The sequence below is a fragment of the Dermacentor variabilis genome, chromosome 1 (assembly GCF_050947875.1).
Source record: "Dermacentor variabilis isolate Ectoservices chromosome 1, ASM5094787v1, whole genome shotgun sequence".
Taxonomy (NCBI): Eukaryota; Metazoa; Arthropoda; class Arachnida; order Ixodida; family Ixodidae; genus Dermacentor; species Dermacentor variabilis.
In genome coordinates, this window is record NC_134568.1 from 220618101 (window position 1) to 220636613 (window position 18513).

General features: G+C 46.8%; 1 protein-coding gene across 2 annotated transcripts in view; it reads left to right on the forward strand.

The window, feature by feature from the left end:
* LOC142557539 (protein singles bar-like) overlaps nt 1-18310 on the forward strand; it is a 49249-nt gene extending 30939 nt beyond the window's left edge. For both annotated transcript variants that reach the window (XM_075669462.1, XM_075669471.1), the window contains exons 2-4: nt 12548-12739; nt 14516-14641; nt 15331-18310. In XM_075669462.1, coding sequence (XP_075525577.1) covers nt 12548-12739; nt 14516-14641; nt 15331-15405 — 393 coding nt within the window. In that variant the 3' untranslated portion in view covers nt 15406-18310. The remainder of the gene's footprint in view (nt 1-12547; nt 12740-14515; nt 14642-15330) is intronic.
* The last annotated feature ends 203 nt before the right edge of the window (nt 18311-18513 follow it).

Genomic DNA, 18513 nt, shown 5'->3' on the forward strand with positions numbered 1-18513 from the left:
GGCGACACAGCTCTGAAATAATATTTTGTTGAAACCACTGCTGGCAGCTCGTGAAATCCCACTTTCTAAGCTGATGGCTGGTTGCAGGTGTTTTGTAGACGCCTTTCGAGTGGTTAAGAGAAACCCTCATTCCAAAGGAGCTTGGAAACTTAAAGAGTGTTGCTATTGAGGTATTAATGCTATATACGGGCACTTTGCGTTCGTATTCTTTGCTTTGTATGACCCTGCGCTTGTGTTCCCCAGTCCTCGTTCCAAGTGGTGCGCAAATAACATTCATCATGAATTGTAACGAACTAGCCCAAACCAGTACCCTGCTGTATATTATACTGCAGATATATTGTATAACAACCAATGTGAACGACATAGGTTTTGTACATGTTTCTTTACATTTTTCTCATTGCCCTAGGTTTGCGCGGTCTCTGCTCTCATCCGTGTCCTTAGCGCCGTTTTGAGCGCGGAACTTAACCAACTAGCCGAAGCTAACACTTTATTGGTTTTTGAATATATCAAGTGCCTCGTCCGAGGTAACATAACAACTGGGCAGACATACACGTATGTAGTGTAAATACTGAGCAAGTCCAGTGAACTGGGAGTTTCGAGGCTGTCTATACCTTTTACTTTTCTGAGTTGTTTCTTTCCTGCGTAGCAAGCGCTAGTATAGCATACCTAGTAAAGATTAGAAAATATCTTCGACTGGATTTTTGGTGCTGCAAAAATAGCCGACTTCTGACCATTTTCTTCGTCGAGGTCGCAGCGTCCCGGCATAAAATTAGGTTAACTCTGACCCGGCGTCTCGCCATTGCAAAAATACTTCTCTTCGAACGATGTTTCGTCTTCAGAGGCAATTCTGCAAGCCGCGGTACGATTTATGGCTCGTTCAAGCGCTTTAAACAAACACAAATTCTGGCTGCGTGTCTGTGTGCTGTGGGCACCCGCGAACCGAGCACGGGTGCCCGCGACCTAGGTCAGTCGCCGCGCTTAACGCCGCTACGTCCTCCTCGGTTCGCGCAATGCCCGGTACGCGTAGACTGCTGCTAAGCCGCAGGGTTTGGCGGCAGCGCCTGGGCCCGCCACCAAAATGGAGCTGCGCCACGCATCCGGCCGCCCGTCTTGTTCCGCTTTCAGAATAAACAGGCCCTGGTGGCCTCGCGCTGCCGTCGTACTTTCCTGACTGATAAAAAAAAGGAAGAAGTACAACAACATCAGTGTTGGCGCGGCCGCTTCCACTGTCCGTGCCTCTGTGCCGGCTCCGCTGGCTTATTCATCTTCCACGCAGTGACTGGGCTGCATCCTCGATCGCCGCTCTCCGCGCGCATAAACAAACCGGCGTGCTATATTCATCAGGGAGTTAGCACTAAGTGCACGGTGTTTTAACCGAGCTTTACCTTTACGTCGCTTCGCATAAACTTGAGAAAATGCTCTAGTCGCAGCCGAAGATGGCGGTATCTATGCATGATCCGAAAATTGAAAAAAAATAAAAAATAGGAAGGAAAGAAAGAAAGAAAGAAAGAAAGAAAGAAAGAAAGAAAGAAAGAAAGAAAGAAAGAAAGAAAGAAGGCTGTTGAAACAACAATACCTTGATTTGGGTGAGTTGTGAGCAAGAGTGTTGAGCACTGTACGGTTGACAGGAACTACGTCACGAATATCATTTCTGCTTTTATCTTTGCCGTCCAAGACCGCGTTTATGTCTACACCCGTGTAAGTAATTAAGTAAGTAAAATAAGTAAGTACGCAAAGTAAGGTAAGTAAAGTAAGTAAGATAATGTAAATGAATATACGGCAAAATCTGTCCTCTTTCAGCGTATATGCTTTTTTATTTCTCTCAGGCTCGCTCTTTCCCCCCTTCATTAGCGATTTCGGTCAGGCCAGCGCACGCCCACGAGGCACGGATGTTTGCATGCTGGAGCCCTCGGGCTGCGGGCAGCCGCTGTGCCCGAATGCCTCGTTGCTTCTCTGTCACCCGGAAACAGCCCAGAGGGCCCCGTAGAATGACTTGTCAACGGTAATCAATTACTATAGGGAGACGCAAAACGGTTACATTTTCCGCGGCCACGTAAGTGACTGGCGCCAGCCGTCGTAAAAGTGGGGAGGGGAATGTGTAATTGACCTCGTTGCCCGTGCGTGGCCAGCTTAATGCCGTTCCTTCTACCGAGACGGGCCAGCCTATCTCGGGTGGGCCCCGAGGCGGGCACAACACGGTCACATCGCCGGGCTACGCCGAATGTGTCGCGTTCTGGAGCGCCTGCAGGTGCGGCCATTTAGTTGTACTCCTCACAGCAGCCGATCGCTCGAAATCTATGCTTGCCACCCTTTGCGTTTGCATGAGCACTTTCCAGGCCATGCTGTTGTCTCGTGCGGCCTGACCAGCTGCATAGAACACAACGGCAAGGCAATCCACGCGAATGCTCCTATGCGCGTATACTTCCTCGTCAAAAGTTGTCATACCACTGCGCGCGTGACCGGGGCTGGTTCTGGACCTCGCAGTGGGGCTCTTAATGGATCTCCAGCACTCCGAAGATCCGGAGTACTAGAAGTGGTGTTGCCAGAAGTGGATGGCAGCCAGAGGGGAGCCGATGTCGGTACATTTGGGCCTTTTGCGGGTTTAACATGCTGATGGGGGAAGGCGCGAGCCGGGTTTGTCCTCTACCCATCCAATCTAATACCTTTGACGAGAGTTAACTGCAATATGGACTTGTTGGAATGACTTCGTAGCTATTCTGGTAGCGCATACACACACGCGGACACCGTGTATGCATATTCGTGTCTTCTAGTGTCCGCCGTTCCGGCTTGCGCTATCAGAAGACCTAATACGGTCTATTTACCGAGCTTCTATAGGCAGCGAAAAGTGGAAATCTCTTTTATTTATTTTTTATTCAGCCATATATCCAGCCGGTTTGGCTAATGAATGTTAGCTGGGCATTCTTACACCCTGCGTATTTGCATGCGACCAGCAGGCACGCTTATTGATATCTGTGTCGTCATCTTTCGTGTCCCTACAGTCAAGAAGACTCCATGCAATATTCTTTGGCTTCGCTGTTTCATGTCTTGTCAGCTCCCCTCGGTGTTTATTTGACGTGTTTCAATGATGGACATATTACCAAGAATCTGCTGCAAACTCTCCGGCCAACTGGAAGCAAAAAATAAAAGTTAAATATAGTGATTCCTATCCACGATTACGTTACTTGCAGCATTCACTGCCTTTAGCGCTTGGTGAAAGAGAAAAAGAAGAAGAAAAAAAGAAAGGAAAAAAAATCATCGACGATTGCGATATTCTCTAATGCGAAATTTGAGCTCAGATTATAGTGTTTTCATTTCGCAATATATTGGCTGGCGTGGACAATCTGTCTCGTGCGGCATTTTGCAAACGGGGCGAAGTGTGGTGCGACTGCATCGCTAATCGGGAGATCGCGAGAGGCAGCGCGTGGGTGACGCGTGGGCGCGATTCACAGCAGTTGCCGCAGACACCTCCCAGATGACGCGCGCTACTCTGGTGCCATCTCGTATCCATCGTATCCACAGATCCCGTCTTGCGCGGGACTACGTCTTTCTTCTCACGCTTTCACACTGTTCTCCTCCTCCGCTTTCCTCTTCGCACTCTCTTCGCTATCGCCGTCTCTCATCCACCGCTGCTCTCCGCATTCACTTTTTCATTCTTCGCTGTGCTCGTTCGCTCAGTCACGCCGACGCTCGCCTCAGGAACGGGTGCCTAGAGCTGCGCTTTAAAGGAACTGGGTGGATTTGTGAATTTCCTGGTGGCAGCGTCTGCACCTAGGTCTTGAACCACATCCCTAATCTTGCGGTGCAGCCCTTGGATCGTGTTACCTCCGAAAAAAAAAGACAATGCTATAGGTGCCTTTTGTTTCCCCCTCAGTGTATCATTGAGAGGAAGCTTTAGCTCGGGTGCTCCTATCTAAATACATGTAAAAGGAGAATTCGTTTTTCTCGGCAACCACTGCACCAACTTTGGCGAAGTTTGTTGCATTTAAAAGAAAATCTTAAAATCTAGTGACTGTTGGTTCTGAATTTATGATTTAGGTCGTCAATGTTTTAATAAAAATTGACAAAAATCGAGTCAATTTTTTATTAAAAATTGACAAAAATCGAAAATTTTCAGAAAACGAAACTATCAAGGTTACAACTCTGTAACTCAGCAAGAAAACATTATATCACAATTCTGTGAATTGTATATGATAGTACATCTAAAGCGGACAAAATTGATATGTTACACATGAATCTGAAAAAATTCAATCATATGGAAATACATCTTTTGCAGAACCCTTGTACACAACGAAACAAATTCACGTAAGATATAAATTGACGTATCGAATTTGGCTGCATTGAATGATCTAATGGTTGCCGTTTACAGAACCGCGCTATAGGCTCTTGATGGATATCTATTAATTTATAAACTTCGTTCGTCTATTTTTTTTTTTCGAAGTTGCGAATTCTTTAAAAAATTTTTGAACAAAATTCAAACCCTAAATAGAAATTTCGCTTCCAACAGTCACTAGAATTTAACTTTCTCTCTCAAATGCAACACATTTCATTAAAATCGGTCTAGGGGTTAGCTCACAAAAGCGTTTTTGTGTTTTTCATGTATTTGAATAGGCCGCATCGGAGTTGGGCCCCATCTAAAGCTTCCTCTTATGATTATAATGTTACGATTCGCAAACCCATAGGTGGCGAACGTCACTGTCACCAATAAAGTAAATTAAATGCTCTGCTTCTTTGTGTAATATGTAATGATGGAGACAGACAGACAGACTCGTCACCAATAAAGTAAATTAAATGCTCTGCTTCTTTGTGTAATATCTGATGATGGAGACAGACAGACAGACTCACTCACTCACTCACTCACTCACTCACTCACTCACTCACTCACTCACTCACTCACTCACTCACTCACTCACTCACTCACTCACTCACTCACTCACTCACTCACTCACTCACTCACTCACTCACTCACTCACTCACTCACTCATTCACTCACTCACTCGCTCGCTCGCTCACTTACTTACTTACTTACTTACTACTTACTTACTTACTTACTTACTTACTTACTTACTTACTTACTTACTTACTTGCGCGGTATATTTATATACCTACTGCCAGAGAAAGCCGTATGAATTCCCTTTGCAGAACAATGCACTGCTTCAACCGTAGATAGCATCGCTCGAAGTTTGGGCACCTTCGGTCTTGCTCTGCCAATTCCGCCAAGTGTCCCTTCCCCGTAAGAGCGATGCAAAGGGCCGACTGGAAGGGGCGACCAGAGCACCTATACCGTGCGGATGCTTTATTGCCCGCGTGGCCGTGTTTGCTAACGCAGCGCCCGTAAAGCGCCATTCATGGGCATGTCGGCCGGTTCCGCGTTTCTGTGCGGCGAGCGTGAGCCGGTCATCGGAGTGTTTCTTTTCTGTCTGTCGTCCATTCTCTCGTGTTGGAAATATGTGTTGGTGCACCGTCCTCTGACCAGGTCAAGGATCACTACTGCGTAGAGTGTTCGCGCTGCCTGTCCCGTGCGAGCGCGCATTAGGCAGGACGTGTTCCCGAGGAAACTCGTGTAGAGCTCCGCAGAACGCGACTGCCACCGTCGCCCGCAAGGGAATCCGGAAAATGCACGCTTTTGGCATGCCAGGCCTGCATCCGCTCCTTTGGCAGTCAACTGCTGGTTTCCTTACGCATAACCTTTGAACTGCACTGACTCCTTTGCAGCTCGAATACCTTGGTCGGTGGGACATCGCAGTCCTTTTCACGCTCACGTCTCACAAACGCGTAATAATTAAAACAAAACAGATTTAGGAGGGTAATAAAGTGTTTTTAATAATAATATTTGGAGTTTTACGTGCCAAAACCACTTTCTGATTATGAGGCACGCCTTAGTGTAGGACTCCAGAAATTTTGACCACCTGGGGTTCTTTAACGTGCACCTAAATCTAAGCACACGGGTGTTTTCGCATTTCGCCCCCATCGAAATGCGGCCGCCGTGGCCGGGATTCGATCCCGCGACCTCGTGCTCAGCAGCCCAACACCATAGTCACTGAGCAACCACGGCGGGTAAAGTGTTTAATAAGCCGTTTATTTTAACAGGTTTAAGTATATTGTGCCGTAGAGTAGACAAAGGAATGTTTCCAGTACGGCTCGCTGTATCGACCAAGATTCTAGCCTTTGCAGTTTCACATCGTTTACAGCAACATGTGTTATACCGACTATGGAGCTCTTTCAGCCGCTGGAACTGTTCACGTCTGCAATCGTCTCTATAATTGAAAATTATGTAGGTGCTTTTCTTCCGAATAAAACTAGCTTTATTGATATAAACGGAAATTTAGCGATATAATTAGAAATTCAACACAGGCACTGACGACAGCTTGTATATTGTGGGTAAAAAACTCCCACTTCAACTGCGACATCGAGCCCAGCAACTTCCGTTGCCGTAACCTATCGCCTACAATCACGACGGCTGGTTTTCTGCTGCTGCCGTCTGGAAATATATCAATATTTCATGATGCTTTCGGTCGTGGATGAAGGTACGCGCACGTATACACATGCACCGGCATGGGACCGGAATAACGCGTGTACTCACTTCCTGCTATCTCGAACGCCCATATAATCTGCCCCTATTTTTTGTACTTACGTAACGTCGCGCCTGTGCCTGTCTCCGGCTGTCACAACCGCCAGCGCTTGCTAGCAGGTTAATCGCGACGCGAGACCCGTGTCGCCTCTTACGCCATGCATGACGGCCCGAGCCGCTGGTTACGTTTCTGTGTGCGCGCGCTGAGGGCGCGTTGTTGGGCGCAACAGCAACTCCTGTTGCTACGGCAACTTTTAATCGAAAGCGCGGTGCCTTCGGGATTAGTCACGTCTATTGTTAGCGCTCCGGTGTCGCGGGTGGTGTGGGGGTGGCGGCGCGTCGCCGTGCAGCGGACAACCTTGAATGTTGCGTCCCCGGGTGCTGCGCCGAAGTGCGCTGCGGGCCCCGCTGGTTACGCAAGGGGCCGCTGTGCGCGCCACGTGCGCACGGAGATTGGTGGGACCCGCTGTCGGCGTTACGCACAACAGTTGTGTCGAGTGCGCCCAATAACAGGCAGCGAGCGATCGCACCTCACACACGAATTGCGCACGCATTGGCTGCAGGTGTACAATCAGTGCATTTTACCGGTGCTGACATATGGGGCAGAGACTTGGAGACTGACAAAGGAGCTTGATAACAGCGATGGAATGAAAAATTCTAGACATGGCCTTGAGAAAGAGAGTGGTTTGGATCAGAGAGCAAACGGGTATAGCCGATATTCTAATTGACGGTAAGAGAAAAAAAGAATGGCGCTGGGCAGCTCATGTAATGCGCAGGTTAGATAACCGTTGGATCATTAGGGTTACAGAATGGGTACGAAGAGAAGGGAAGCACAGTCGAGGACGGCAGAAGACTAGGTGGTGCGATGAAATTAGGAAATTCGCGGTTGCGAGTTGGAACAGGGTTGGTGCAGGACAGGGGTAATTGGAGATCGCAGGGAGAGGCCTTCGTCCTGCAGTGGACATAAAATAAGATGATGATGATGATGATGATGATGATGATGATGATGACGACGGCGACTGCCCTCGGCATAAGCTGAAACATGACAAAGTCACTATATGGTCGCCAGTGTGCGAGGAGGTAACATGGTTCCGACACTGAGCTCAGCGGCCACAGTGCGCTCCGAAAATACATAAAAAGAAATGTCTTTGGGCAAATCACGCATAAGCAGCGAACAGATAGCGTGGGAGCTACTTTTGCTGCTTTCGTAAGTCCTCTAATTTCGTAGCGTTCTACGCCGGACTTGATGCAGCGCTTAAAACAAATTAACATGCACTTAGACACTTATGCGGGTGCCATGTCGAGTGCTTACTGAAGGTGTCAGCGTCGCGTCATGCCTGCATTGTGCTTACACGTAGTTCGTACCGGCGTAAAAGTTCTTTGGAGTCCCCCCGTTTATATTTGCTTGTTGCGCCATTCACTCTTGCCGACAGCGCGAATATTCCATCGATCCCCTATAGTTGGTTGCGTCATTACAATGAGGAACAAGGAAGCAAGGAAGCAAGAAAGTAAGGCGTGAGAGAGAACACCCACTGTGCGCAGGCACGCACGGTTGTACAAATCATGGCACCTTACGCTAGAACTGTCCGTAAGAGAAAATTATAGTGAATCCGGATGCTGGCATTGGTCCTCCGCCAATCGCGATGGCGGACGACCAATTCCAAAGAGCATCATACGAACTAAAAGATTTGTGAATGCGGCCCGTGTCAATACAACCGTGGTGGCCACCGCAGCATAGGCATAAAAAATGTACATGCAAAACTTTCGTGAGGACACGTCAGTTTGCTTAATATCCAGGTCAAATTAATGAAAGTTTGGAATTAATTGACTAAGAAACTTCCTGTATTAGTCGCCAAGTCTAAAAATATAGTGCGCTACTAGCAAGCTTTTCACTTGCTGGAGCAGCAGCACAATGCTCGCTAATACATGAGGCACGCAGCAGTCAAGATTTGATGAATGTATCGAGGAACAAAGAGCCTCCCTTCAGGCGCGAACAAAGCGTGGAGCCGCAGTGCGTTATACGAGGCTAGGCATGTCTTCGACGTAAACAACGCGGCCTGTCGTTTTGAAGCTTATTACTATATATTTAGGTACTTGTATAAAATAAGCACTTTCACGCTTCGGAAACCTATCAGGAAGGAAATCATTTGGCGCGCCATTATAATTTGTTTGCTCTTTGGCGAGCGTGATACATTCTGTCCGCTCGCGTTTGCGGCCAGGGCTCATAAAACAAACGCGTATGCGCAAATAAAAAAACAAAGTGCTCTGGCTTCCATCAAACATCAATACCTCCGCAGCTGCAGTTATAGTAACAATAACCGAGTGCATTGCCTTTAGATATTTGCTGCATGGTTTAGCGTTAATCGGGCACTTTCGTGGCTTATATGTGCACTCGCTGCGCGCAGCTAGGCAAGAGTCGGGTCGTCCACTCACGCTTACTAAGCGTTACTAAAACTACCAAACGCTGCTCACATGTGAGCCCCGCGCACAATCGTTGTTTCTAGCAATTGTATGGCCTATAGAAAAACAGGAGAAATATCCCAAGGCGAAAAGCAAGACGCAGAAACGCAGCTGCAGCGGAAGAGACAGAAAGAACATACAGTAACAAATAACGAGTTTGTTAAGCTTTAAGTTTCTAACGTACACTGTGGGTAAAAAAAAAACTGAACAAATAGTTGTCTTTCTGACTATAGGCATCCACCAACTCCCTTTAAGAACGTTACCGTCGCTGACGCTCTTGCGAGCTGGCGGCAACCGTGCTGCGTCAGCGGCTGCATGTATGGTGAAGCACCACTTGAGGAGACACCGTTTCAGCCAATTCGGACGACGCCCATTTCCCAAGTGCCATTGTTATTCCTTAAAATAAATCGTGAGGTCATCGAACTTCTGCTATAAGCACAAATTTCGTTTGTGCGAGCTTGTTTCCCGGCATGCCCTAATCGGTAGTGCCGGTGGTAGCGGCCTATATTCCACTTTTTCTCCAAATTTCTTCTTTCATAAGTGCCGGGACGACCCGCACCATCCGTCACGTACTGTGTGTTGTGACTGCCAATTTTCCTTTCAAATGTATTGTCGACATTCGGCACTTTCTAACCGCAGCTGCAGCCAAATTCAGCTTGGGTTGCTATTATTAGACTGCTTCCAATTTCGCCGTGCTTCTAGAGTTGTCTTTTCTTTTTAATGAGCCAATCAAAGAGGACATAGCCACCCTTTCCGCCAATCAAAGTAGGCAACGTGGGAATTTGACAGCGGCGAATTGCCCAAGAGAGTGCCCTAGGCCCTTATTTTTTACGTTACATTTCATTTTTCATGCTCTTTCGCCGTTCTTAATTGGCTCGGATGTGGCTCACACGGCGCCGTTATTGGGTCGGCCACTCTGCGAGCCGCCTGATAAGAAAAGAAGATTTGAAAATTAAATGGAACTTTACAAAACAACGGTCCTGACTTCTAAATCAATCCCTTGCCACAGCTGCAGCCAGAACGCGATAGTCTGCCTGAGGTCCACGGAATCCGCCTATTTCGAGTTATCAAGCATTGCCCATGGGTCCGCTGTTCCACGGAGGACGAGTTCATTGCGTGAGATAACCACTTGCCCGATGCTCAATATATACAAGCAGCAGACGATAGCGTGTTTCTTTTTCTTTTTTTTCAGGCCGCGAAAGGATTGTGCACCTTCTGAGCAATGCCAAGTAAATGTCTTTTAACAACATTATCTGGATATTTTATGCCTATTTCAGGACAGAGGCCTGTCCCAGGGGTCGTCCACTTCAGCAAACACCATCTTAAGAGGAAGCTTTAGCTCGGGTACTCCTATCCAAATACATGTAAAAGGAGAATTCGTTTTTCTCGGCAACCACTGCACCAAATTTGACGAAGTTTGTTGCATTTGAAAGAAAAACTTAAAATCTAGTGACTGTTGGTGTCGAATTTTTTATTTAGGTCGTCAATTCTTTTTAAAAATTGGTAAAAATCGCAAATTTTCAGAAAACGAAATTATCAAGTTTACAACTCCATAACTCAGCAAGAAAAAATGGTATCGCAATTCTGTGAATTGTACCTAATAGCACATCTAAAGCGGACAAATTTGACTTCTTACACATGAATCTCAAAAAATTGATTAATATGTAATTACAACTTTTGCAGAACCCTCGTAAACAGCGTAACAAATTCACGTAAGATGTAAAATGACTTATTAAATTTGTCCGCTTTGAATGATATAATGGATTCCATTTACAGAACCGCGCTATCTGTTCTTGATGCAGAGGTATTAGTTTGTAAACTTCGTGCTTCTATTTTTTTCAGACTTCTGAATTTTTGAAAATCTTTTTAAAAAAATTCAAGCCCTAAATCGAAATTCCACCTCCAACAGTCACTAGAATTTAGCTTTCTCTCTTTAAAATGCAACAACATTCATTAAAATCGGTCCAGGGGTTATTTCAGAAAAACGTTTTTGCGTTTTACATGTATTTGAATAGGCCGCGTTGGAGTTGTGCCCGATCTAAAGCTTCCTCTTAAGGTCCGCTAAATTTTGCCTAAAAGAAAATTACTCTACACTTATTGCTGGCGACGATGTCAGGGTCATGTCTTCCAGCACAATATAAGCTCTAGCAATAATAAAACATGTATAAAGCACCAACTGAAACCTTAGTAAAGGATTAATTCAACCAATTAATATTACACAAATATTACACTCTGTCCTGGAAGGACTTTCGATCGATTGTATTTTTCGTCGGAACACACAAACATGTGCGCAAAAAGAATAAAAAAACCTGCCGTTCTGAAAAACAAAATAAAGACAAAATAGTATATGTTCCCGGTTCCGAAGTATTGTTCATAGCGCATGCGATATTTACAAAGCGAAAGAAAATCTAGAGCACGGTGAAAAATACGTCGCTTTATTAATGCACGCGATTCCACGTACATGTATGAAGAAGTTCAGTTTTTGACGGAAGCCCGTCTGGTCGGGATGGAACATGCTGAAAAGGTAGACAGAAAGCCGGGGCGCTACGCTGACCAAAGTAAAATTCATGCATGTATGAAAGGAGGAAGCAAACAAGGGAAATAGAAAGACAGCATTGATTGCCTCGTGAGGGTATTCAAGTATTTTGACGAGCTCACTGTAAGCTAAAGAATACAATCGTATAGCATCAGTATTTAAATTTATACCCAACTGCATTCATAACATGTGCGTTTTCATCATTACTTGCGCAAGAAGTACCGGGGTAGCTTGAAGGGGTTTGGTTTTCAGGGAACGCTACTATGTAAGCAAACCTCAGTGTGTGGCTAGGGGTGGCCTTCACCAAGTCTTTTGCTTTCCGAATCGGATAGGCCGACGAGCCTCGTGTGATGACTGTGGTAACGAGGAGACACTTCAACACCTTCTCTGTGACTGTCGTCGCTATAATTTACAGAGACGATCGCTCGCAATCGCGATAGCGCGCTTTGACCGATCGAATACCTCTAACAGAGGATCTTATTTTAAAATGCCGCCATCACAAGCCATCGCAGCAGAGGGCGACAAGGGCACTGTTGCAGTTTTTAAAGGCATCAGAATTGGACAAGCGACTGTAGCCTGAACAGATATTTATAGTGCTCCAAGTGCTACTGTGCTATGCGGTGACAGTATGCGGCGACAGTATGCGGCGACAATGACCGACTGTGATTGTATGTCTGTGCTCCTTTCTTTCTTTCTTTGTTTGTTATCACTTTACCTCCCCCTACCCTCTCTCCCCAGCGTAGTGTAGCAAACCGGATCTTCCCCTCTGGTTAACCTCCCTGCCTTCCCCCTCTCTCCATCTCTCTCTCTCTCTATCTCTCTCGCTCTCTCTTTTAGTGTGTGTCGACGCTTAAGTCGTGAGCTCTCGTATCGCAAGGGGCAAAGGCCCTTCTGAATCTGCTCCTGGGGTTCAGTTCATGGCGCTCAATAATCAGGATCAATAATCAACAAGAATCAATAATGTCAAACGTGTACCGCTGCAGGTGTTCGGGACCATCTGCCTGGGCCTGATGCTGCACTACACGAAACACAGCCGTGTGGACTTGTACGGCATGCCGGGCCACGAGCTCTACTTCCTCCTGACGGCGTTCGGCTGCCTGCTCTGCACCTTCCTGCTGCTGGTCTCCTCCTGCTGGTCATTCACATCATCGTCACTCCTGTCGCGCACCTCCTTTGTGAGTGTCGCCGCATCGGCGCGCTGTTTTCAGGTCGACCGTGTTGGCGGTGCTAAGATTTTTATACCGCGAATGAACCGAGAAAAACCTGGGCGCAGTGACTCAGAAGATAACATTTACTGCTGAAGTGAAGATGGGGAAAACCAAGGAAACGTTCTTTCGGGCTAGGGGTGGACGAATATCGAAATTTCTTTTCGAGTACGAATGGAATACGCATGTCGAATCGAATACCGAATAGCCAAACGCAGACATTTATGTTTAGATCAGGAATATTTATTTCGTTATAATTAGGCACGGCGCCTCTACTGTTAGTACAACGAAGACAAGATCACTTTTTGAATCCAAGAATACAAATCGTCATTAAGAGACTGCACGAATAGCCTAAAGTTCAGCAACATTAGAGTCTTATCGCAAATAGGCTTTCATAGGCTGACTGGTTCCTGTGTGACTTGGTTTCCAAGAACGCCAGATAAATGTTTGCTGAAAAAAAAAAAAGAAAGTTGTGTGTGTGGGGGGGGGGGGAGCTTCTGAAGCACTCGTGTGCCGTAGACACGTGTAGAAGGGACCGTTCCAAAGGAAACAACACTGGTTGTAGCGTAAAACATAAAACTCCTGCATGACTGGACTGCCAAAAATACTAAATGGCAGACTAAAAGCAAAAATCATGGGTTGTCATGTGGACTTCCACCGCAAAATGGAAAACGAAGCTTGCACTACCCATTTTGTTTCTGCATTGCTTCGAAAACATTTGTCGTTCTTACGCTTCTGATAATTCCCGATACTCTGTTTAGCTGACGGAGAACAGTAACCAGACTTCCACAGTCTGTTGCAAAATATTTGGCTAGTTTCGACTATTCGAAAAATACCGAATAGCTCCTTTTCGAATATGAATATGACTAGTTTCTGTGTAATACTCGATACGTATTCGCAACTTGGAATATTCGCCCACCCCTACTTCGTGCCTTTCCGCGATCTTCTCGGTTTCTCCTTTGAGACGCTCTCCTTCGCACTTATCGCGCTCAGAACGTAGACAGTCTCGAGGAAGTTCCATGATTTCGAACCAAACATCCTCAGGGATGACTGCCATGGTTTTCCTGCTTTGCAGTTCGCAGACGTGTCGGGGATCTTTTCTCTTAAAGATCGTCCACTTTTTGTGCTCAACCCAACCAGACAGGCTTTTCTGTCGGATGGCTCCGTTCGCCATCATGCTGACGCCCGTGGAGAGCGCAGGACCATGAGCCAGTCCGTCCACGCACTAACGCGCACAAAGCACGCGCGAATCCCGTCGTACGCGCTCATCGCATGCAATGTCCCTGTATGTGCTCCCCGCAGGAGAGAAGAGAGGTGGGCGTTTGCTTTCGCGCTTAGCTCGCGCCCCGATTTGCCAAAACGTGGCCAGTTCTTCTGAAAGCAGTTCTCCTCGCAGCAAAGCCAACTAGCGAGCGAAAGCAATTATAGCGATAGAGCTTAGCACTAATTACGTTCGCATACCTTCATAGTACAATCATAAAAGGCGTGTTAATGCAATTGTCGCTATAGTTGGTTGGCTGATTGAGTGACGTTATAACAGAAGTTCCAACATAATAAACAAGCACATGCGCTATGAGCGCGCAGAAAGTTTTCTCTCTATTGCAACTATACTTTTGTAGTAAAAAAGCACAATTGATTGATTGATTGATTGATTGATTGATTGATTGATTGATTGATTGATTGATTGATTGATTGATTGATTGATTGATTGATTGATTGAGTGATTGATTCTGTGTGCCTTCGCAGGAGATCCTGTTCCACCTGGTGGCGTGCGCGCTGTACCTGGCGGCAGGCATCACGCTGCTGACCAAAACGCTCGACTATCACGCCAGCTTCCGCGGCGAGCAGTACGACGCCCGCATAGCGGCAGCCGTAAGTGTGCCGTCGCCCTGTCGCCTCACAGTGCGCGCGCGATGACGACTCGCAGTGAACGTGCGGGAGTCGTTACTACAGCAAACTTCGTATGCAGAGCTATGAATGATCATTGCTAACGCCCAGACGCATTTTTTCTCCGCGCCTGAGGCTTTCAAACAAAACTGTGGCTGGGTTTTTTTTTCTTGTTTATTTCACGAATGGGCTAATAGAAATTGGAGGGGGGGGGGGTTGCAGAAGGAGGCATCATGGCCGATGCCTCCCTATGCCCACGCCTAGTGAAACTCCCATATGTATCGCAGCAAGTTACAACGTGGCGACGTATGGCTTGTGAACTGTTCGACATGTACGGCTTCATCTCTGCTCACATTTGGGGAAGGACCGCGAGCTTTAACGGTAATAGTATTTGCACTGCGCGAATTCTCTTGGCGCATCTAAGGTTTCTCCTTGGATCTGCCAGCTCACCACCTGATATGGGAGGTAAAATAACAAGTGATGGAAAGAAAATCCTACGAATCTTTCTTTATGCGCATCGTTCATTAAACGTCTCTTGGAACCGCGTTTCCGTGCCGTCCTGCCCTTCGAGAAGCTCTCTTGATTGCGTGTAGCCGGCACAACCACTTTGTTCATGCGCGTTGTTGCTCTGGGCGACTGGTGCGCTCTGACGTCGTGTCTCCTCTGCCTCGCAGGTTTTCGGCATCATGAACGGGGCCCTGTACCTGATCGGCGCCGTCCTGTCCTTCCGGATCTTCCGACAGGGCTGACCATGCACGACGGGTCTGGGCGTGGCCCGACTGCCACGAGCTTCTCTTGGCTTTGACGTTGAACGCACTAGCCGCTCTCTGTTCACTCATACTCATCTCGGCATCACTGTTGCTATGTGTACCCGAGCGTGGCGGAGTCATTCTCCTCACCGCGTATGTTTCATGTATCGTTTGTGCTTAGAGGCCAGTTTGCGTTGCACGTGTTTCGGCTGCACCGCGTAGAGCGTATAGCGTCCGTGCAGCACTCGGTGTCGCTTCCTCTTTTCGTGTTCGATGATGAACGGAAAAGCTCCCTCGGCTTGCTCCGGCTCTCTGAGTCGCTCGCACACGCACACACACAGACCATGCTGTGTTTCGGTGTTCACTGCCAGCTTTAAGTAATGGATTTTGGTGCAGACGCGAACCGAGAAGTCATTACGAACGCATTTTTTTAAGAGTCTGCAACCCGGCTATGTTCGGTTTTGCCACAGGCCGAGACGGCAGAGCAGTCTTCTCTCCTTGGTGCTTAAAAAGTGCCAAAGTTGTACGCTCTGTACCAACTGCCCAATCAGGTAGACATTTTTACAGTTTCACACACAGGTGTCAATTACGTCGTTATACGCATATTTGTAAGAGCACAAAGGGATGTACAGCTTGTGTACTCTGTCGGAAGGAAAACCCAAGTAATATAATCTCTGTAACAGGGCAACATGCAATAAGGGAGTAGACTCGCACACATTCAGCGAACGCAGAAAAGATTAAAATTTGCTTGTCACGCAGAGATTTATCAGTACGGTCTCCGCCGGTAGAACCTCTCCTATTTTCTGTGGCAGTCCTTCCGTTTACTTCTATAGTATCGGTTTTATTTACATGTACTATTAAAAAATCCCTTAATACGCTTACAATCTCTTTGTTGCTGTTTACTTTAAGTGCCAGTAAAGGGCAAGTGGCGGCCACGATGGCGAAAAAAGAAATCCTGCGTTAGTGCAGTTTATGATTAAAAAAAAAAAAAATAAAGCTGTCCACAAACTCTTGCGGTAGATTTTTCGGCCATTTTGTCCTTCAAATTCTGATCACACTGTTTTTCAGTTACGCTCACGGCACTTCGCACGTAAATGAAGAACAAAGCGCTCATTTCTCACCTGTTGCGTGCCCGCCCGACACTTAGCTTTCAAAGTGCGCACATCGGAGACAATGGCAATTACCCACCAGGAGATAACGAACGCGATTCCGGACATTCTCGTATCTCTGGCATCCGGCGACAGCGATTCATGTGGCAACTCGGGTTTGAACGCAGCTCCTGATGCTGCGCAAAGTGCGAATGAGATCTGCATTTGTTAATTATTGTTATTGTCGTTATTGTTTTCGTCAAATGATTTTGTTTTGAAAGCCGGCGCGGCACGAGCCCAAAGCTGTTCTCTTGCTCTGTTCGCGGACACAAAATGAACCGCATTTCGTGCCTTCTGCCAAGTGAGATTCTGGTAAAAAAAAGCTTTACGGATCACTCGTTTGGCAACTGAACTGCCTTCTCCATTCATCTCGACCACCTAAAACTTTCTGCGCTTGTAGTTTGCTACTTTCTGTAGACAAATCATGGCGCTCCAGTACTTGCCGTTGGTCAAAATCCGTCCACACGTGAAACACTGCCTAATTGGAGGGGACGTTCAATGTGCCGGTTGTAACTTTTATAGGACATGTTTATCCTGCTTGTGTTTTCTGGGCAGGGCCTGTTGTTGGTTATGTTATAGGATGCGCTGCGTCATCAGGATGACCCGGCACAGATTCGAGCTGTTCTCACAGAATTGTATAAAATGATTTAAGGCATTCACGTTAGGCATTTCTGTGGTGTTCAGAACGCGTTGGAATTCCCCGTGCAATTTCTCGCGTTTGTAATGCGTCTGCCTTTTTCCCAAGTGTGCCGCGATAAATTTCGGGTGATGGTTTGTCGAACTGTTCAGTTTTCGCTACTTTGATAAAAAAAATTATGTCGCTATATAAGATGCGGCGTTTGAATTTATTCTGAGGAATGAGAACGGCATGAATACTGCGATTGGGGTAAATTTCAGCGCATAGTTCTCTGTCAGCCTCAGGAGCGAATTTATTACGGGTCTTTCTGCGTCATAAATAAGGAAAAAAATTTAATTGCGAGGATTTGGCCATATGTTGAATAAAATGTGTGTAAAACGCACAGGAAACCAACTATAGCAGCTAGAAAGTTATTGATGCAGCGGACGTAAAATTTAGGAAGAGAGAGAGAGAGAGAGAGGGAGCGAGACCCCATGCTCGACACGGGTATGGCCATTCCCAAAATGAAGGCAATATCAAAACAAAGTGAAATAAGACAGATCTTTTTGGAACGAGAATAGTTATCGACGATCCAAAGTCGATTTTTGGTCGTGCATGACAACGGGCAGAAACCATTTAACGTCGTCGACGTCCTAACCCAAATCTAAAGAGACAGTAATAAATGTAGCTCATGGCGACCGCACTCTGCGTTGAAAGCAAGCAGAACGACACTCTTTGGTGAACCGAACTTGGACAATCTGAATGCGCCTGTCCATTAAAGCAATCTCCAGAAACGGGTTCAGTACTTTGGCGGCAGTTTCTTTCAGCTGTGATTACAACCGACGAACGCAGTCCCAATATTCTGCGCAATAAACCTTTTAATGTGCCCTAGTTTTAACAGTCACTGTGTTGTAAGTTTCCGCCCCATCCGCTTTTACATTTCTCCTTCCCATCGCCACCACCGTCGCGGCAGAAAAAAAAAAAAAAGCGCGCTGGCCATATATGTATACTTCTTTTCTTTTTCTATGTAGCTAACAGTAACCGACGTATACTGGGTGCAATCACTGTACAAGCTTTCGTCGACTTCTCATGTATCGCCGATGTGCCTAATAAACTTGGACGTGTTGTCTGCCTGCCCGCATCTTCCCTCCTCATCCTCATGCTTTGTTTGCCGTGGGACGCGGCTCTGCGTTGTTATTCTTTCCTGTTGCCGCAAATAGGCTAGGTGGCCTAAGAAGACCAGGGGTCAGTGGAGAGAGCGTCGGCCAGCTGTCCGGGACGCGAGCGGTCGACCATCACGCGCCGCCCTTGACTAGCGGACAGTTTCTCGGCGTGCTATATCAC